This window comes from Mirounga leonina, unplaced genomic scaffold (assembly GCF_011800145.1).
Source record: "Mirounga leonina isolate KUSES-001 unplaced genomic scaffold, KU_Mleo_1.0 Mir_94, whole genome shotgun sequence".
NCBI lineage: Eukaryota > Metazoa > Chordata > Mammalia > Carnivora > Phocidae > Mirounga > Mirounga leonina.
In genome coordinates, this window is record NW_023270855.1 from 53888357 (window position 1) to 53911154 (window position 22798).

General features: G+C 40.3%; 1 protein-coding gene across 2 annotated transcripts in view; it reads right to left on the minus strand.

Moving 5' to 3' along the window:
- Positions 1-860: 860 nt before the first annotated feature.
- Positions 861-22798, minus strand: part of LOC118005213 (adhesion G protein-coupled receptor E4-like) — a 54062-nt gene continuing 32124 nt past the window's right edge. For both annotated transcript variants that reach the window (XM_034997023.1, XM_034997021.1), the window contains 6 exons: positions 17616-17848; positions 15618-15684; positions 14940-15031; positions 13585-13765; positions 4589-4684; positions 861-2468 (listed from right to left, as the gene is read on the minus strand). In XM_034997023.1, the coding sequence (XP_034852914.1) occupies positions 2367-2468; positions 4589-4684; positions 13585-13765; positions 14940-15031; positions 15618-15684; positions 17616-17848 (771 nt within the window). In that variant the 3' untranslated portion in view covers positions 861-2366. The remainder of the gene's footprint in view (positions 2469-4588; positions 4685-13584; positions 13766-14939; positions 15032-15617; positions 15685-17615; positions 17849-22798) is intronic.

The window sequence follows — 22798 nt, forward strand, 5'->3', positions numbered from 1 at the left end:
CTTTAACTTGCATAAACTCTCCTGGAGATCTTGTTATAATGAAGAGCCCAATTCACTGGATGTGGGACTGAGCCTAAGATTCTGCATTTGTACCAGATTTCCACATGATTCAGATGCCACTATGCTACTGATTATCAGGCCACAGTTGGAACAGCAAAGCAGGTCAGTTAGGTTTCTATTACTTGCAAATAAAAGCATCTCTGATTGATTGCTGCCTATATGTGTTTTTGCAGGGAGAGGAGTCATTTTTTCAAAATCAGGCTCTCAAAGTATTCTCTGATGCAATAAAAGAAAATCTTAAGAGCTCCCATCTTGGAGTCCCTTAGTTTTATTTTCTCTCCTCTGGGGCACTAACCCAAGCATGGGCCCTCTAAGCAAAAGTGCATGTTGCATAGAAGCAGAAGTGGATTTTGCTTCTACCTCAGTGGGGCGGGCAGTTCCCAGAAAAGAAGAACTGGGCAGACAACACAAGAGGCGTTCCCCACACATACTACCACCTCTAAGTATAGAGTAGGCACCTAGCAACCACATTCTGGCTTCTGTTTGATTATTCATTTCCTGGAACAAGCTGGCTGACCACAAAGGACTTCTTCAGCAGTTGCCTGTTCACTATGAACTAATGCTTAGACCAGTAAATTCTCAACAGGATCATTTCTATCCCCAGGTGACAATGTCTGGAGACATTTTTGATTGTTGCAATGGGTGTGTGGGGTGGGGTGGTTACTGGCATCTAACTGGTAGAGGCCAGGGATGCTGCTCAACATCCGGCAATGCAAAGGATAGCCGCCCACAACCAAGAATTATAAAACCCAAAATGTCAATAGTGCAGACCTTGAGAAGTAATGCTCTAAGTGGAGGCAAGGAACATTTCACTTACCACCTTTTTAATTTATCATTAAGACATTTATCATTCTGACCTTCCAGAAGTTTATGATCCAAGCAGGCATGATTTACAAGCACACACATCATGTGCAATAGCACACAAAATACAGGGTAAGTCAAGTCATACGGATGATAATAGAGTGAGTAAAGGAGATGGATTTCTGAGAGCTAGAAGAAGAAAAGGTTCTTGAAGGATGAAGAAGCTACTTCTTAAAGAAAGCAAAGGAGTGAGAGAGGCAGAAAAGAGAAAGAAAGCAGACTTCATGTTGGGAGGGGAGGAAAAATATTGAATAGAGAGGTCCAAGTGCACAGCACCTAGAACATTTGGCTGGTTTATCCTCTTCTTGCAACTGCCTTGAACACAAAAACAGCAGCAGCACTTGTGGGACTTAAGTGCAAGGATTTGTCAACTGCCCAGGAAGGTTGCATTTCCTGCAAGTTTTATTTGTGCAAATTTGAAATTGCAGATATAAAAATTAACACGGCAGGCATACCTTTTGAAAGCATGTGAATCTCCCAAAATTTTTACTGTTCAAAAGGAATAACAATATTTTAAGGCTAGCAGATGGAGTGAATCATATACTCTTGTTGCATTGCTGCCATGTGGAAGAGACACTTGAGCTGATTAAGCAGAAAAGGGACACAGTCTTTGGTCCACCACCTAAAAACTGCACATGAAATCTCTTCAAATGAATCTGGCAACTCTTTGCTCCTATTTTTACCTTTCCTGCTGTTATCATGTAAAATTGGTTTTAAAATACCTTCTGGTAACAAAGTTAGCCATGCATTTATTAATTCCAGTGCTGAAAAACATTCCTAGAATCCAATTACTTTGAAAAAGAAATTAGAAATATTAAAAGAAAACAAATAAGGCCAAACAACTGCTGTGACCTTCATGCTGTTGGTTTGGGAGCATTTCCAGATGACACTAAGAAAACAAAATTAACCCAATAAATGAGTAAGTTTGAAAGTCATCAAACAAAGGAGTCGGTGCTGGTCTCCTGGCCACAAGACCCTTCCTGTTGACAACGTGCTCCTAAGATGGATGGTGGTGGAATTTTGCATTGCAAGAATGCAACCCCCCTTTTTAAATACTTATTCATATGGGAATTACTGAATTCTGAAAGTGTCGAGTTTGCAAAATCTTCAGGAGCATAAAATGCAACACCAAATGCCCAGAGAGAGAAACCTGCCAGGTGAATCTAGATGTTGGCCAATAAATCCTGGGCAAGGTAGCAATAGCTGGAAGAAGAAAATCCCCTTATTTCCTTCATTATTAAAAATTATTCCCTGAACATTTAATGGCATGTGATAAACAATACTGGGTATGGGTCTCAGAGGTCTCCCCATGACCCCTTCTTTCTAAGGACCTAGAAGCCAATAGAGTAAGGCCTCAGAACTGCTTTCAGGAGGAAGATACAGATGGTGGCATTTGTCCAATCCACGTGTGACCACAGGGGGCGCTGTCCAGAAGCAGCTCAGTTTTATGTTCTTAGCCAAAAAGCAGAGATAGGAGTCTGATGCTGAGGTTGCACAGAAGGAGCATCTCTTCTGGGAAAGACTTCTGATGACGTCCCTGGTTCCTCCTATTTGGAGAGATAATATGTAGAACAAGCTGAAAAGAAATTAACACCTCAGGAAATGACAAGCCAGAATTTCTCTAAGATCCAAAGTTCATTAAGATCTGACTAATATCTTAATACCTGACTTTACAGTCTTTCCTCCCCCAAACACCATCTATGATGGTCTTTTTATTTATCTGATCTTTTCACAAACATTTTCAGGGTGTTTGTTCGCTGTGTGCCAAGCAGCATTCTAAGCTCTTAACACATATAACCTTGCTTTCTTCTCATGATGAGATAGATCCTATCACCATCCTCATCATACAGCTGAAGTCCTGAGGCTTAGAGACAGTAAATGGCTAGCACAGGCTCATGCAGCCTGGAAGTGGTGGAGTTGGGACTCGAACTCAGGCACGTTGGCTCCATTCAAACAATGAAGGATCACTAAATGCTACAGAGGATCAATGAAGCCTGTAAGGTTGAATATCCACTTTTTGTTTTTTATTTTTACATATTTAATTTTTTAGAGAGAGTGTGAGAACGAGTTGGGGGAGGGGCAGAGAGAGGGAGGGAGGAGAGAATCTCAAGCAAACTCCACGCTTAGCTCGGAGCCCGAGGTGGGGCTGGATCTCACAACCCTGAGATCATGACCTGAGCTGAAATCAAGATTGGGATGCTGAGCCCTGAATATGTGCATTTTAGAATGTAAAATGTTGTCCAAAGATAAGAGGATAGGATCACTGTTTGGGGCCTTCTATATAGTTGACTCTTGATAATGTGGTGTTCATACAAGTAGTGTTGACATTGTTCAGAATAGAGCAAAGTGCTTTCATGTACATTGTTTTGTTACTCAGTCAACCAGACATTTCAATGATGAATGAATTGAGGCTCAGGGAGGTTAAGCTCCTTGCCCAGCATCTACCAGCTGGAACCTGAAAGAATCAAGATTCAAACTCAAATCTGGTGAGCCCCAGAATCCATGCAATGGGTTCCACTATGCAACATGCTTTTGGAGACCACATGTGTTGGGACAGTTCCTTTACACAGTTCAGGTTGGCATAACCTTTGACTGCTGGTGATTTCAGCCAAGGGGTGAATCAGTGGCATATACTGTTAGGACACAGTCAGCAGCCAGTAAACAGAATTGTCCTCGGTCTGAAAGTGCATGTCCCAGGAAGCTGGTCCCAAAAGTTGTTGACGATCTGCAGTGACAAACAACTTTGGTGACAACCAAGGAATGTTGTCAACTTTCAGAGGAAAACAGACCTGAGTCTGAACCCCTGTACCCAGCTGAGTAGCTTCAGGCCAATTATGTGGACTTTCCCAGTCTGAGTTCTCATCTATAAACAAGGACCTTAGACACTCAACAAGTTAAGTGAGCATCTTTTGTGGGCCAGGCATTGCTCTAGGTAGAAGGAAAATCATAGTAACTACAGCACTGAAACTTCAGGAGGTAGAGATTGACCAAACGTAAACACTTTCATATTTTTCAGAATAAAACAAGTGTCATACAGAGAGGCACATCATGCAGAGAATTAAAATAGAAGGTGGTGATAGACAGTGAAAGATTGTCAGTGGCCACCGTACTGGAAACCAAACTCCCCCCACCTCATGAGTCCTGATTTCTCTTCACTGCTCTGTATTTTTCCATAGCCCACATCACTTTGTGAAATACCGTATAATCCATGTTTGGGGGTTTATTCTCAGCCTCCCCCAACCAGAATATTAGTTCTGTAAGGGCAAGGATTTTTGTCAGTGTATCTTCTGCTGTTTCCCCAGCACCTAAAACAGCATCTGGCATGTACTGGCTACTCAGTAAATATTTGTTAAATGAACATTGTTAAATAAATTTAAGTTTCTTGATAAATATCATTTGGATGTTTATGGAAAGACTGGAGAGAGAGTGGGAGAGAAAGGAAGGAAGGGAGGAAGGAAGGAAGAAGGAAGGGAGGAAGAAAGGAAGAAGGAAGGGAAGGGAAGGGAAGTGTTCCACTGATTTTGGCCTCAAAAACCAGAAAGCACCAGCATAATGGAGGAAGTAATGTAATTTCTCTTTTTCTTCAGATCAAGAGACCAGGAAACTCCTGGCAGTACAAGATGTTGGGTTCAGCCAGTACACAGCATTGTAGAGAAGTTGGTCTTACCGTTTTGGTTTGGGTCGTAGAATGTGTTACCTCAATACTTTCAGTTTCAAACCCTTTCCAGATCCCACTAAACCACTTCTTGTATTCCATTCGCACCTGAGGAGTATAGAGGTTTGTGTCACATCAGGAGCTTGCTTAGGGAGAAAGGATACTGAATAGGAGGTTAAAGATATACATGCCAAGCCCCATGACTACCCTCTCATTGGTTTCCTGTATAGTCTTGGACATCCTCTTCTAGGTTCATTCTAAAATTCAACTTTTGCTGAATGTATTTACTAAATGTATTTACTAAATGTCAGGCATCACAAAGTCTCTTTAGAGTCTATAGAGTGGTGGTGGTGATGATGATTCTGACAATGAAGAGGAGGAAGGAGAAGGTGATGTTTATCATGGAAGTGATGATGGTCATAATGATGACAGTGCAGATGATGGTGGTGGTGGTGGTGATTATAACAATGAAAGTCGACATTTATTGAACACTCGCAATCTCCAGTACACTTTATTTTACCCAATATATAATTTCATCCTACATAAACCAAGTGAGGAAGGTTCTTCTGTTACCCCCAATTAAAGATAAAGAAGCTGAAGCTGTTGGAAGTAAATGGACTTATTCAAGGTCATACAGCCAGCATTCAGCACCTCATCATTCTCACACCAGAGCCCCGACACTAACTGCTATGCTGAACCACTCCCTGTGATTGCATGGATTCCTTCCTGAAACCTGCTTAACATGTTATAAAAAGATATTTAAATATTTAATATTCAACATTATTTCACAAAGACACTTAAGTTGTACTGTACTTCTGGGTGTGAGGATACCAACAATTAAGAAGGCACTAGGAGATGAAAGAGAAATAAATGAAGTGTTATGCAGCTGTCTTTGTCTCCAGCATCTTAATGGTTGGTAGTCCTGCCCAATAGCAAAGCGAGAAAAGCCACAGCATCCTTTCCAATCATCTAAAAGGAGTAAAAATACAAGAAGATGACCCTTACAAGAACTTAATGTATGCCAAGGACTGCACTAGGAGATTCATATTGCATTATCTCTTTTTTTTCTTTTTTAACTTTCTTTCTTTCTTAATTTTTTTATTATTATGTTCAATTAGCCAGCATATAGTACATAATTAGTTTTTGATGTAGTGTACAATGATTCATTAGTTGTATATAACACCCAGTGCTCATCCCAACACATGCCCTCCTAATACCCATCACCTGGTCACCCCATTCTCCCACACTGTCCCTTCTGTAACCCTCAGTTTGTTTCTCGGAGTCCAGAGTCTCTCATGGTTTGTCTCCCTCTCTGATTTCTTTCCATTCAGTTTCCCCTCCCTTCCCCTGTGGTCCTCCATGATATTCCTTATGTTCCACATATGAGTGAAAACATACGATAATTCTCTTTCTCTGCTTGACTTATTTCACTTAACATAATCCCCTCCAGTTCCATCCATCTCAAAGTGAATGGTGGGTATTCAACCTTTAGGATGGCTGAGTAATATTCTTTGTATATATGAACCACATCTTTATCCATTCATCTGTTGAAGGACATCTCCCCTCCTTCCACAGTTTGGCTATTGTGGACATTGCTACTATGAATATTGGGGTGCATGTGCCCTTCTTTTCACTACATCCTGTATCTTTGCGGTAAACACCTAGTAGTGCAATCGCTGAGTCATAGGGTAGCTCTATTTTTAACTTTTTGAAGAACCTCCATGCTGTTTTCCAGAGTGGCTCACCAGCTTGCATTCCCACCAACAGTGTAAGAGAGTTCCCCTTTCTCCACATCCTCGCCAACATTTGTTGTTTCCTGTCTTGTTAATTTTAGCCATTCTAACTGGTGTAAGGTGGTATCTCATTGTGCTTTTGATTTGTATTTCCCTGATGGCTAGTGACGTTGAGCATTTTTTCATGTGTTTGTTGACAATTTATATTTCTTCTTTGGAGAAGTGTCTGTTCATGTCTTCTGCCCATTTCTTGACTGGATTCTTTGTTTTTTAGGAGTTGAATTTGAGAAGATCTTTAAAGATCTTGGATACCAGACCTTTATCTGTAATGACATTTGCAGATATCTTCTCCCATTCTGTGGGTTGCCTCTTAGTTTTGTTGACTGTTTCCTTTGCTGTGCAGAAGCTTTTTATCTTGATGAAGTCCCCAAAGGTCATTTTTGCTTTTGTTTCCCTTGCCTTTGGAGACGTGTCTTGAAAGAAGTCACTGTGTCCAATGTCAAAGAGGTTACTTCCTCTGTTCTCCTCTAGAATTTTGATGGATTCCTGTCTCACATTGAGGTCTTTCATTTATTCTGAGTTTATCTTTGGGTATGGTGTAAGAAAATGATCTAGTTTCATGCTTCTGCATGTGGCTGTCCAATTTTCCCAGCACCATTTATTGAGGAGACTGTCTTTTTTCCACTGGATGTTCTTTCCTGCTTTGTTGAAGATTAGTTGACCATAGAGTTGAGGGTCCATTTCTGGGATCTCTATTCTGTTCCATTAATCTATGTGTCTGTTTTTGTGCCAATACTATGCTGTCTTATGATCACAACTTTGTAATATAGCTTGAAGTCAGGCATTGTGATGCCCCCAGCTTTGTTTTTATTTTTCAACATTTTCTTGGGGTGATTCAGGGTCTTTTCTGGTTCCATACAAATTTTAGGATTGTTTGTTCCAGCTCTGTGAAAAATGTTGATGGTATTTTGATAAGGATTGCATTGAAAGTGTGGTTGCTCTGGGCAGCAAGACATTTTAACTATATTTGTTCTTCCAATCCCAGAGCATGGAATGTTTTTCCATCTCTTTGTGTCTTCCTCAATTTCTTTCATAAGTGTTCTGTAGTTTCTAGAGTATAGCTCCTTTACCTCTTTAGTTAGATTTATTCCTTGGTATCTTATGGTTTTTGGTGCTATTATAAATGGAATCAATTCCTTAATTTCTTTCTTCAGTTACATTGTTAGTCTATAAAAATGCCACTGATTTCTGTGCATTGATTTTGTATCCTGCCACATTGCTGAATTGCTATATGAGTTCTAGTAATTTAGGGGTGGAGTCTTTTGGGTTTTCCACATAAAGTATCATATCATCTGTGAAGAGTGAGAGTTTGACTTCTTCTTTGCCAATTTGGGTGCCTTTTATTTCTTTTTGTTGTCTGATTGCTGATGCTAGGGCTTCTAGTACTATGTTAAACAACAATGGCATGACCACACAGAAAGACAAACTCAAAATGGATGAAAGACCTCAATGTGAGACAGGAATCCATCAAAATCCTAGAGGAGAACATAGGTAGTTACCTTTTCAACGTTGGCCACAGCAACTTCTTTCAAAACATGCCTCCAAAGGCAAGGGAAACAAAAGCAAAAATGAACTTTTGGGACTTCATCAAGATAAAAAGCATCTGCACAGCAAAGGAAACAATCAACAAAACAAAGAGACAAACTCCCACAGAATGGGAGAAGATATTTGCAAATGACACTACAGATAAAGGGTTGGTATCCATGATTTCTTCTTTAAATGTTTGGCAGAATTCCCCTGGGAAGCCATCTGGCCCTGGACTCTTGTGTTTTGGGAGGTTTTTGATTACTGTTTCAATTTCCTTGCTGGTTATGGGTCTGTTCAGATTGTCTATTTCTTCCTGTTTCAGTTTGGTAGTTTATAAGTTTCTAGGAATGCATCCATTTCTTCCAGATTGCCTAGTTTGTTGGCATATAGCTGCTGTTAATAAGTTCTAATAATTGTCTCTATTTCCTTGGTATTTGTCATGATTTCTCCCCTTTCATTCATGATTTTATTAATTTGGGTCCTTTCTCTTTTCTTTTGGATAAGTCTGGCCAGAGGTTTATCGATCTTATTAATTCTTTCAAAGAACCAGTTTCTAGTTTCATTGATTTGTTCTACTGTTCTAGTTTCTATTTCATTGATTTCTGCTCTAATCTTTATTATTTCTCTTCTCCTCCTTGGTTTAGGCTTTATTTGCTGTTCTTTCTCCTGGTCCTTTAGGTGTAAGGTTAGCTTGTGCATTTGGGATTTTCCTAATTTTTTGAGAGAGGCTTGGATGGCTATGTATTTCCCCCTTCGGACCACCTTTGCAGTATCCCATAGGTTTTGGACCGATGTGTTTTCATTCTCATTGGTTTCCATGAATTGTTTATGTTCTTCTTTAATTTCCTGGTTGGCCCATTCATTCTTTAGTAGGATGCTTTTTAACCTCCAACAGTTCGAGTTCCTTCCAAATTTTTTTCTGGTGGTTGAATTCCAGTTTCAAAGCATTGTGTTCTGAAAATATGCAGGGAATAATCTCAATCTTTTGGTATCGGTTGAGACTTGATTTGTGACCCAGTATGTGGTCTATTCTGGAGAATGTTCAATGTGCACTTGAGAAGAATGAGTATTCTGTTGTTTTGGGATGGAATGTTCTGTATATATCTATGAAGTCCATCTGGTCCAATGTGTCATTCAAAGCTCTTGTTTTTTTGTTGATCTTCAGCTTAGATTATCTGTCCATTGCTGTGAATCGAGTGTTGAAGTCTCCTACTATTAATGTATTATTTTCAATATGTTTCTTTTTTTGGTTATTAGTTGTTTTATATAATTGGCTGCTCCCATGTTGGGGGCATAGATATTTACAATTGCTAGATCTTGTTGGATAGACCCTTTAAGTATGATATAGTGTCCCTCTACATCTCTTACTACAGTCTTTGGTTTAAAATCTAATTTGAAGCACTGGGTGTTATAGGAAAACAATGAATCATGGATCACCACATCAAAAACTAATGATGTATTATATGGTGACTAACATAACATAATAATAATAAAAAAAAATCTAATTTGTCTGTTATGACGATTGTTACCCCAGCTTTCTTTTGAGGTCCGTTGGCATGGTAAATGGTTCTCCGTCCCCTCACTTTCAGTCTGGATGTTTCTTTAGGTTCAAAACGAGTCTCTTGTAGACAGAATATGGATGGGTCCTGCTTTTTTATCCAATCTGAAATCCTGTGTCTTTTTATGGGAGCATTCAGCCTATTTACATTGAGAGTAACTATTGAAAGATATGAATTTAATGCTATTGTATTGCCTGTAAAGTCCTTGTTTCTGTAGATTGTCTTGTTAATTTCTGGTCTATATTACACTTGGGGTCTCTCTTTGCTTACCAAATCCCCCTTAATATTTCTTGCAGGGCTGGCTTGGTGGTCACATATTCTTTCATTTTCTGCCTGTCCTGGAAGTTCTTTATCTCTCCATCCATTCTTTTTAAAAATATTTTATTTATTTATTTGACAGAGAGAAAGATAGTGAGAGCAGGAACACAAGCAGGGGGAGTGGGAGAGGGAGAGGGAGAAGCAGGCTTCCTGCGGAGCAGGGAGCCTGATGCAGGGCTTGATCCCAGGACCCTGGGATCATGATCCAAGCCGAAGGCAGGCACTTAATGACTGAGCCACCCAGGTGCCCCTCTCCATCCATTCTGAATGACAGCCTTGTTGGATGAAATATTGTTGGCTGCATATTCTTCTCATTTGGTAACCTGAATATGTCTTGCCAGCCCTTTCTGGCTTGCCAGGTCTCTGCTGATAGGTCTGATGTTATTCTGATGTTCTGTTCATATGTAAGGAACCTCCTTCCCCTTAACTGTTCTCAGGATAGTTTCTTTAGCTGTAAGATTTGCAAGCTTCACTATTATATGTCAGGGTGTTGATCTATTTTTATTGATTTTGGTAGGGGTCCTCTCTGCCTCTTGGACTTGAATGGTTGTTTCCTTCCCCAGATTAGGGATGTTCTCAGGTATGATTTGTTCAAATATACCTTCTAGCCCTCTCTCTCTCCACCCTCTCAGGGATCCCAATAATTCTGACATTGGAACATTTCATGGTATCATTAATCTCTCTATTTTCATAGGCTGCTAGCTGCCTATCTCTGTCTTCCTCGACTTCCTTTCTTTCCATCAGCTTATCTTCTAGATCATTATTCTCTATTCTGCCTCATTTACTCTGGCTGTTAGACTATCCAGTTTAGACTGCATCTCAGTCATAGCATTTTTAAGTTTGGCCTAATTACATCTCATTTCTTCCCTTAGAGGTTCTATATTGTCACTAATGCTTTTTTTCAAGCCTAGCTATTGACTTCATTATTGCTATCCTGAATTCTATCTCTGACATCTTGCTTATTTCCATATCCATTAGTTCTGTGGCAGAGGACATTGTCTCAGGTTCTTTTCTTTGTTGAGAGTTCCTCCTCCTAGTCATTCTGTAGAGGGATGGTTGAGTGAATGAACAGAGTCCAAAATATCAACCACCACCCAAGCGAAATGCACCCTAAAAAAAATCCAAAGTGGTCGGAAGCTACCACAGATATGCAAACAAAGCCAAGATGATCCAAAACAATAAAAAAAGGTGGGGGAGAGCTTATAATCTCTCAGGGTGGACAAAGCAGGGTTATCTGCCTGTTCCTGATTGATTTTTGGTCTGTGTGTTTGAAGATACTATATCCCAAAATTGCAAAGAAATCAGAACTTATATATTTATCAAGATAAAATTGAATAGAGTGAAAAATGGACTAGTATGGGGAATAGTCTATAAAACGTAGAAGTGAACAAATAAAAGTTAAAAAGCAGCCTAAAACATAACTTGGGAAATAAGAATCTATTTGAAACATGAACAGGGTAAAACAAAAAAAGAAAGAAAAAGAAAAGAAACAAAAAAGAAACGTAAAATTTTAGCCTGAAGTATAAATGCTTCATGAGAGAATCTGGAGCTTCCTATATTATTTTCCTCCTGGCACTGGAGTTTTACAGTCCTTTGGGAAATAAGCTTATCATTCACCTGTTCTTCCAGTCTATCTTCTGGGGGAGGGGCCTGCTGCTTGGCTTCTCAGGTGTCTTTGCCTGGGTGGAATGCCCCACCCCTTGTCAGGGGGATGGGCTTAATGTGAGCTGGTCATTTGTGTGGCTTTTGTTCCCTGGTGGGTTTCGGCTTCTCTTTAGAGGGTCAGAGCAAATATGGCCATTCAGGAATCTCTGGCCCAGAGCCACAAGTTCGCTGTCCCCTTTCTTCAATAAACCTGCCAGGTCAAACCATCTCCACTTCTGTGTGTACCAAACTCCACAGACTCGTGCTATTCCCACCCTCCGCAACTCTCCCAGGGGAGTTCTGGGGACCTGAGAGCATCTGTGCGCTTTGTGACTTAGCAATTGCTAGTGGCTGTGGGCTTGTGCATGCACCCTCTTCCGTGGCTCCCAGTTCATGGCTGGGTGCCTCCCCAGTATTCTTTCATGGGCCACACTACCCTGAGAGCTGTTGTCCAGTCATGGGCACAAGCCGTTTTATATCTCACCTGAGATGTTAAATAGCCTGCACCTTCTAGTCCTTTTCAGGGTGGTCAGGAAGAGAGTGGTCTCACTACAAGCCAGCTGGCAGTTTATGGTGACTGGATCTGAGAGTCCCTCTGGGCTCATTGACCATAACCACTCTCCTCGCTCCACTGCTTGGGCACTCTACTGGTCAGACTCCCCCATACTTTCTGAGTCTCCTGGAATTCTGAGACCACAATGATCCACCTAGAATTCTGCCCTATTCATCCCCTGTGCCCTTTTCAGAAAGGGATGTCTCTCACTGGAGCAGATTTCTAAGGGTCCTCATTTTTTGCTCCAGTGTTATATCACTTTCCAGGGGTTAGCTTATGGAGGGTCCATTCCCCCTCTGTTTATCTTCTGATATTTCCCCCAAAGCTTCAAGGTTCTGCACCTCCTACTTTGCAAAAAGTAGTCCTTTTTCTGCTTGTAGAGATCCAGATAAATCTTCTTACATCTCAGGTTGAATTCATGTGTGTTCAGAATGGTTTGATAAATATCCATCTAACTTTGAGAGACCAGATGGAACAAGGTCCCCTACTCTGTTGCCATCTTGCCCCCCCCCGCAATATCTCTTTTAATTCTTAATCCTGTGAGGCAGGTATTGCCACGAACACAGGTGAGAAGATTGAGGCTCAGAGAGGGTAAGATGGCTGGCTAAGGTCACACAGCAACCTACTCAGTGGAAAACCTACATTAGAGCTGAAGTCACTCTGTTTTTGGCATAGTAAGTCAAATATTCCAGTGTCCCTCCATAAAGTGCACCTCACTATAAGAGGCTTCTGTATCCTCTTTCTGGTGAACTCAGGTATGGCCAAGGAACTTGCTCCACCCAATGAAAGAGAGCTAATTAAGCTCACTTTGCCAGGATCTCCCTTCCCTTGGCCATAAGAATACCAGTGTTCTAAATAAGGGCTGACCTTATTCAACCTATATCCCAGAGTGAAGACAATGTAGATCAAGCCATGGCTATGTAGCATGAGCAAGAAATAAACCTTTATTGTTATAAACCACTGAAATTAGAGGGTGGTGGCTATAAGTTACTGAATCATAATCTCCCTTATGCTGACTGATACATGTTCTGCTATGGACTGAACTATGTATCCTCAAACTTCACATGTTAAAGCCCTAACTTCCCAGTATGACTGTATTTGAAGACATGATGGCCTTTATAGAAGCAGTTAAGATTAAATGAGGCCACAAGGGTGGAGCCCTGATCCAATAGGATTAGTGTCCTGATAAGAAGAGGCATAAAAGCTCTCTCCTTCTCTTTCCCATGTAAGGGTAGAGCAAGAAGGTGGCCATCTGCAAAAAAGAACAGAGATCTCACAAGAACCCAACTGCACAGGAACTCTGAACTCAGATTTCCAGGCTCTAGAATTATACGAGAAATTTCTGTTGCCCAAGCCACACAGTCTATGGTATTTTGATGTGTCATCCCCAGGTGACAAAGGCATACTCTTAAGAGATAGGTTGGAATGTGAAGGTTAGTCAGATGCTAGTGAAACCCAGAGCACACAGCATATCAAATCATCACCTAAACCCTCCTTTCAGAATAAGGAAACCCCAAATACAAATATGAAATGTCAGAGAAAGGTGAGAATGGGAACAACCATTCAATAAGACTTTGAGAGTTGGCTGTTGAGAAACAAAATAATTAGCCTTACCTGGCGATTAAGGAGACAGTGTACCACAAAGAGCAAAACACCCTGAAGGACATTGATGACGGTGAATGTGTATGCAATGACTGATCCGATCACTTTCCCGACCTCTTCAACCATAAAAAGGCCAAGGCCCCAAGAACAGCCCAGGATAAATAGCTGAGCAATGGCTTTAAATGTCATGACTCTGAAAAGGAACGGGAACAATAATAAGTATCATTCATCACTATGTGTTAGGTGCTGTGCTAAATGCTTTGCACATATTACCTGATTTAAACTTCACATCAACCCCATGTGCTTAAGTGATCTATGCAAAGAAATACAACTCGAAGATGAGGCAGAACCCATGTTTGCCATGGCTGCTTCTGAGAATAATGCTTTCTCCTATTCTTGGAAGTGATTTATCTGCAAGTCTTTTACCTGGATCTATTGGAAGATGTGTGGAAGTGCCTTCTAGAAATTTGTGTTGAAAATGTGTTGATGATGATATCATGACTTCAGAATAGAACGTGCTGTTGTGTTTCTTCAAAGGAAAATTGTGTTTTATAAAACAGAATGGGATTCTTGGTGGCAACTGTCTAGGAGAGATCACACGTGTGAGTGTGTGTGTGTGCATGCACACAGGGGAGTGAGCCTGCACTCATCCAACACGTGTAGAGAGATGAAGAAACGCCAAGAAGGGTGAAGCTGTGACCCTCCAAGACTAAAAATACTAAGGCAAAGAGATGTTAGCTTGGTCTGATAAGTAGATGAGATCAAAGCCAGGGTCTGAAATTGGAAAGATATTCCTTTAAGTTTTGTCCACATGACTCACCAATGCAAATTTTTGCCCATGCTTGGGTAAAATAAGCACTTGCTCCTCTTATCAATGGGGGGATGGTAGTTGTGCCCACCACATAGATTGAAGTTATGAGCATTCAGTAAAAGAATATTGGTAAACTCCAAACATCTACTAAGTTCCTAGTTAATGTTAGTTGTTCTTATCGTTATTTTTAATAATTTAGATCAGCATAGTAAGAACTGAGTCTCTACAACCAAGGATAATGGAGTCCAGAAGTGGGTGGACTAGCGGGGTGGGGGAGGGAGGATAATGTTGATACTCTTGGCATGAATTTCAGATGAAGAGTTTACTACACAAAGGAGGAACCCAATGAATATTTTTGAATAAAGAGATCAAGGAGTACATTAAGCTACCTGAAAATTATAGTTTTTACTTCTAGAAGTTGTACTGCACATACCCTTTATCCAGTACCATGAAATTTTATATCAGATTTTTGTATAGGTTTTTCTTTCCCAGGTATAAAGAAAAGTAGCCTTGTAGGAAAAATCTGTGGATACCACTGATTCTGGGACCTTCTTACCTGGTGTCCTGAATGGTAGAAACTTCTTTATTGAGGGAGGAAAGTTTGCTTCTCAAAATCCACAGAATTTGGAAGTACAACACCAAGTTTATCTGTGGACACAGAATGAAATATTGACTTGGAATTTTATTTTGAGACCATGTCATGAAACCCAATTTGAGGTGGACCTAAGTATCTTTTTCCAAAAGATACTGGCTTCATAGGATGTTATGCTCTGGTATTTTATACAGCACATTGTGTGTATATGGACCTGGGGCACTTGGTGCTTGATTAGGGTGACTATATAATGTATCATTCAAACCAAGATACCTTGAAAGTGAAAGATTACTATTAATGTCTATACCAGGACAATGGATGTGATCAGAAAGTTGTTGGCAAACAGGAGAACATGTCACTCTGTGCAGAGTAGATACTTGCTAAATGTTTGTTGAATGAACAAACATAGGTTTTTACAAGAATCCCCAGCAGAGAGTTATATTATATCACAGCTCCCTTAGTAATCCGTAAGGGAGCAAGGGAAAGACATATGAAGACAGTATTTCTAGGAAGAGGAGTTAATCACATTAGGCTGTATTTTCTTATCTTCACTTCATTTCCATTTTCACAGCAAGAAATGCACTCCATGCTAGGCCAACCCAGGGCAGACACACCCATAAATAACTATCACTAGTCACTTACCAAGATAATGACTGCCACTGGCCCCATGAAACTCCAGATGAACCCTTTATTGAGCTTGAGCCAGCAGCTGTTGAGAGAAGGGTATGAATGAGCTGCCTATCTCTCAGAGGGCAGAGAGTTTGAATTCAGACTCCTGTAGCAAGATCCAACCAGTGCTGGGAACCATTTCATTTAGAACCTAGATTTTAGTGCCATCAGACATGGGTCCTCATCTGACCCAAGCTGTATGCTCGAAGCCTCAGTTTCCTTAAGTGTAAAGTGGGGGCAAATGGAAGTATTGAAAAGATTACATGATTACAGTGCCTATATGCCAAGTTTTGAAGTCAGGTAGGGTCAGTCCTCTGACTTCATTCTTCTCCTTCAATATTGTGTTAGCTACTTAGGATCTTTTGCTTCTCTATATAAACATTAGAATCAGTTTATCAATATCTACAAAATAATTTTCTGAGATTGTTGTTGTGAATGCATTGAATCTATAGATCAATTTGGGAGGAACTGACTGACTTCTTGACAATATTGAATCTTCCTATCCATGAACATGGACTATCTCTCCATTTATTTGAATCTTCTTTGATTTTTTTCATCAGACTTTTTCAGTTTTCCCCATATAGATAGATCTTGTAGGAAAGATCAAGTGAGATAATGTGTATGTAGTTTTTGAGTATGGTTCCTGGCAAAGAGGTAAGGTTCAATAAATAGTGCCCCCAAATAATGATTGCTATCAGAAAGAGAGTAAAAGTAGTAATTTAACTACAAGAATACCTACCAACACTAAATATTTTCCATGTATCAAGTACAGTGTTGCCCAAATACTTTTTATTAAATCATGCCTTATGTTGGCAAAGATAGTATAAATTATCCTGAACAAAGACCTGGCAGCATAAAACTAGTAAATGTAACAAGCAATTGCCAACACTCAGTGAGCAGAAAAGCTCTGACACTTAAGTTCTCTTCCAAGTTTTACAAATGATGACCCACAGTCCAAATCCAGTCCACCCCTTGTTTTTGTAAATAAAGCTTTATTGAAACATAACCACACCCATCCATTTATATATGGTCTATGAATTGGCTGCTCTCCCACCACAAGGGCAACATTGAGTAATTGCCACAAAGATCATATGGCCCTCAGAGACAAAAACATTTACCATTTGGCCCTTTATAGAAAGTTTGTCAACCCTTGATCTACGCTACCATGAGATCTCCAGAATCATTCTAGCAGGACATAGGGTTCAGGCTGGAGACAGGACATCTTTTTTTCTTCAAGAGAGACACCTTCATCATGTTGTTTTAGCACATGCATGCCTACTCCCTAACCGAAGCCCCATTGCCAAAATACTAACGTCTTCAACTAACTTTGCAGAGCTTTGCAAACTTCTTTAGTGAGGCAGCAATTCCTTTAGTGAGGAATTCTGACTTATTCTCTTTTTAGCTGAGACCTTAAGAAAGTTTCTTAGATGTGCTAGGACCCAGATGTCCTGAGTATGGGTGATGAACCGTGCGGACCCCACAGGATCACGGGGAGAATGAGACATGATATGCACTATCTCTGATGCATCACAGGCCTTCAAGATTTGTTGCTATTGTTGTTACTCTTTACATTTTGGGATGAATCTCAAGCTCTTCCAGAATCCTCCAGAACACAGAGGCCAGAGGTGGGCTTTTCTGTCCCTGAATTTTCTGAGTATACTTTTTTGTCCCTAATGTCCTGAAGTTGTGTTCAAAATTTTATGTGTAAGTACATTTGTCTGAAAGGTATATTTCCTTGTTTGGGGAAATAAGCCCTAGATTTCACCAAAAGTCTCAAAACGATCCAACTCCAAAGATGCTGAGAAGCATTCCTCTAGGAATTTCTAAGAGAAGATAGAATTCTGGCTTAAAATGGGACTGGTTTTGTGAAGTATAATTCATAACAGGAAATGGACTGAAATGTTTTTTGATTTCAGATCATATATCAGCCACAGACGCCACTTCCACCATAAAGGCACACATCATGCTTACTGAGTTTGTGATCCATAATTTTGGGGTCCTACTATTGCAGACACAGCCACAATGAGAGCTGGAATCCCATAGCCTAAAGGGTACATGAACTTCTTGAATTTGCCTGCACTGGTGTAGTTGGCCACCTTGAGATTCCTAATGGTGAGGATGAGGTGCAGCCCTTCAAGGAACATCCAGGTGAAGGAGGCCAGGTAGAGGTAGTGCAGCACCCCTGCAATGATGGAGCACAGCACCTGGAGGGGAGACAAGAGTTCGGAATGTGGTCTGTGCCTGATCATGTCCGCAGCACTTAGCATTTCCTGGATGTTGGCCTACATTTTCAATTCTAACACCTGTGACATTTTGCCTGGGGGCAACACATTTTTGGGGGGCTCTCAGTGTCCCTTGCTTACACCACATATGGAGCGGGCTAGAAATACCAAGGAATGAATGCCATGGGAACAGTCCTCAGATTCATGACAGACAAGAGTTGGTAGATGAATATTCCATGGCCTTTGCCCTTTGGGTGGGTTTGATGCTTAATTTTATGTGTCAACTCGACAGATAAGGAATGTCCAGATAACATGTAAAACATCATTTCTGGGTGTGTCTGTGAGGGTTTTACAGGAAGCGATTAGCATTTGAGTTGGTAGACTAAGTAAAGATCACCCTCACCAATGAGGGCATCATCATTCAATCCACCTGAGGGTCTAAGAAAAACTTAGATGGAGGAAGGGAGAATTTGCTCTCTGCTTGAGCTGGGACATCCATCTCTGACATTGGTGGCTGTGGTTCCAATAAACAAAACAGACTGTTTTATAAAACAGATTTTTTTTTTTTAACAGAAACAGAGGGTGGGCCAGAATCAGTGTCAGCACTGTACTTGCCAACCTTGCCCATTTCCTAATGAGGAAACTGGGGACCAAAAGGTAAATCTCACCCAATATAACATAGCTAGTAAAAAATAGAAATGGATTTGAAACCCAAACTGTCTCCAGAGACTATACTTCCTCTTAACCATAGCAATGTATTGTCTCCCAGGGGAGAAAAATAGTGCTTTCACAACCTTCTGGCTGTGATATAGTAGTCTTTTAGGGTTAAAAGGAACTTTGGAAAACAGTTAGTTCCAATTCTTCCTGGCTATGATGATGACTGTGATCATAATGGAGACAAAAGCTAATATCACTTGTGTAGCAAAGCCACTGTCCACCCAGAATTCAAAACTCCCTCTACCCCTGATTCCAGACTATAGACTTGTCACTAGGATGAAGCTTCATCTACATCTCCCTGCTCCCCTTGCTCCCCTTGCTCTCAGGTGGGACCACTTCACTGATTTATAGCCAGTAGAACGTGAAGGGATGTGATGTGCACCACTTTCTAAGATGGCCCATATAAACCTCCCTCATGGGACTCTGCCATGTTCTTTTTTCTTTTCAGTTAACGAAAATGGAAAGGACTCTTGGATGACCTTGAAAGCTGTGCATACAAGGCAGAAGAGCTTCCATAAGCCTGAAGTTGGAGGATAGACTCCTTTCAAACCTGTTTGTCCATCCTCCACTAATACAGAAGGGGGATATTAACCACTCTTGTGCTTAGTCAATGACATTTTGGAGTTTATTTGTTACAGGAACTACTGTTACCTTACCTAATGCCATCAGTATGACTCTCAGTCAGCTTGCTAAATGGCTTCTCAAAAAGTACAGGTTTTATTCAGAGTTACAGATGAAGAGAGTTGAAATCAAAACTTGCTTTTTCCCCTAACACCATCACTGTTGACTCTATTTTTTAATTTTTTTATTTATTTAAAAATTTTTTAAATTTAAATTTAATTTAGTTAATATATAGTATATTGTTAGTTTAAGGGGTAGAATTTAGAGATTTATCAGTTGCATATAACACCCAGTGCTCATTACATCAAGTGCTCTCCTTATTGCCCATCACCCAATTACCCTGTCCCCCCCCCACCTCTCCTCCAGTAACCCTCAGTTTGTTTCCTATAGTTAAGAGTCTCTTGGGGTGCTGGGTGGATAAGATGATTGAGCAACCAACTCTTGATTTTGGCTCAAGTCATGATCTCAGGGTTGTGGGATCAAGCCCTGAGTCAGGCTCTGCGCTCAGCAGGGAGTCAGCTTAGGATTCTCCATCTCCCTCTCCCCCTGCCCCTCCCCCTGCTAGCTCTTTCTCTCTCTCTCAATCTCTCTCTCTCTTTTTCTCTCAAAATAAATAAATAAATCTTTAAAACAAAGCTGTGATCACCAAGACAGCATGGTATTGGCACAAAAACAGACATATAGACCAATGGAACAGAATAGAGAACCCAGAAATGAACCCTCAATGTTATGGTCAACTAATCTTTGACAAAGCAGAAAAGAATATCCAATGGAAAAAAAGACAGCCTCTTCAATAAATGGTGCTGGGAAAATTGGAGAGCTACATACAGAAGAATGAAACTGGACCATTCTCTTACACCGTATACAAAGATAAACTCTAAATGGATGAAAGACCTCAATGTGAGACAGGAATCTATCAAAATCCTAGAGGATAACATAGGCAGTAACCTCTTCCACATCAGCCATAGCAAATTCTTTCAAGACACATCTCCAAAGGCAAGGGAAACAAAAGGGAAAAGGAACTTTTGGGACTTCATTGAGATAAAAACTTCTGCACAGCAAAGGAAACAGTCAACAAAACAAAGAGGCAACCCACGGACTGGAAGGAGATATTTGCAAATGACACTATAGATAAAGGGCCGGTATCCAAGATCTATAAAGAACTTTTCAAACTCAACACCCAAAAAACAAATAATCCAGTCAAAAATGGGCAGAAGACACGAACAGACACTTCTCCAAAGAAGACATACAAATGGCTAACAGACACATGAAAAAATGTTCAACATAACTAACCATCAGAGAAATTCAAATTAAAATCGCAATGAGATACCACGTTATACCAGTTAGAATGGCAAAAATTAACAAGGTAGGAAACAAAAAATGTTGGCGAGGATGTGGAGAAAGGAGAACCCTCTTACATTGTTTGTGGGAATGCAAGCTGGTACAGCCACTTTGGAAAACAGTGTAGCGGTTCCTAAAGAAGTTAAAAATAGAGCTACCCTATGACTCAGCAATTGCACTACTAGTTACTTAACCCAAAGATACAGGTGTAGTGAAAAGAAGGGGCACGTACACCCCAATGTTCATAGCAGCAATTCCACAATAGCCAAACTGTGGAAGAAGCTGAGATGCCCTTCAGCAGATGAATGGATAAAGAATATATGGTCCATATATACAATGGAATATTACTCAGCCATCAGACAGGATGAATACTTATCATTTGCATTAACATGGATGGAACTGGAGGGGATTATGCTAAGTGAAATAAGTCAAGCAGAGAAAGACAATTACCATATGGTTTCACTCATATGTGGAACATAAGGAATAGCATGGAAGACAATAGGGGAAGGGAGGGAAAACTGAAGGGGGGGAAATCAGAGAGGGAGATAAACCATGAGAAACTATGGACTCTGGGAAACAAACTGAGGATTTCAGAGGGGAGGGAGTGGGGGAATGGGATAGCCAGGTGATGGGTATTAAGGAGGGCACAAGTTGTGATGAGCACTGGGTGTTATACGCAATTACATCATTGAACACTACATAAAAAACTAATGTACTATATAAACACTACATAAAAAAATGTACTATATGGTGGCTAACTGAACATAATAAAAATGTGATGACTTAAAAAAATAAAAAATAGGAAGGAGCAAGATGGCAAAGGAGTAGGAGACCTAAATAGAAACAAATATTAGAAATTATTATCAGCGACTATATGCCAATAAGCTGAGCAATCTGGATGAAATGGATGCCTTCCTGGAAACCTATAAACTGCCAAGACTGAAATAGGAAGAAATTGACAACCTGAATAGGCTAATAACCAGTAACGAGATTGAAGCAGTGATCAAAAACCTCCCAAAAAACAAGAGTCTAGGGCCTGATGGATTCCCTGGGCAATTCTACCAAACATTCAAAGAAGAAATAAACCTATTCTATTGAAGCTGTTTCAAAAAATAGAAACAGAAGGAAAACTTCTAAACTCATTCTATGAGGCCAGCATTACCTTAATCCCCAAACCAGGCAAAGACCCCATCAAAAAGGAGAATTTCAGACTGATATCCCTGATAAATATGGATTCCAAATCCTCAACAAAATCCTAGCTAATAGGATCCAACAATACATTAAAAGGATCATCCACCACGACCAAGTGGGATTTATCCCCAGGATGCAAGGGTGGTTCAACATTCACAAATCAATCAGTGTGATAGATCACATTAATAAGAGGAGGGAGAAGAACCATATGGTCCATCCCAACCATATGATGCAGAAAAAGCATTTGACAAAATACAGCATCCTTTCCTGATTAAAACTCTTCAGAGTATAGGGATAGAGGGAATATTCCTCAAGTTCATAAAATCCATCCATGAAAAACCCACAGCGAATATTATCCTCAATGGGGAAAAGCTGAGAGCCTTTTCCTTAAGATCAGGAACACGTCAAGGTTGCCCACTCCTGCCACTATTGTTCAACATAGTACTAGAAGTCCTAGCAACAGCAATCAGACAACAAAAAGAAATGAAATGTATTCAAATTGGCAAAGAAGAAGTCAAACTCTCTCTTTTCACAGACGACATGATACTTTATGTGGAAAACCCAAAAGACTCCACCCCCAAATTACCAGAACTCATACAGCAATTCAGTAATGTGGCAGGATACAAAATCAATGCACAGAAATCAGTTGCTTTCTTATACACTAACAATGCAACTGTAGAAAGAGAAATTAGAGAAACGATTCCATTTACAATAGCACCAAAAACCATAAGATACCTCAGAATAAACCTAACCAAAGAGGTAAAGGATCTATATTCTAGGAACTACAGAACACTCATGAAAGAAATTGAAGAAGACAAAAAGATGGAAAAATATTCCATGCTCATGGATCGGAAGAATAAACATTGTGAAAATGTCTATGGTACCCAGAGCAATCTATACCTTCAATGCCATCCTGATCAAAATTCCAATGACATTTTTCAAAGTGCTGGAACAAACAATCCTAAAATTTGTATGGAATCAGAAAAGACCCTGAATCGCCAAGGAGATGTTGAAAAAGAAAAACAAAGTGGGGGGCATCACGTTGCCCAATTTCAAGCTGTA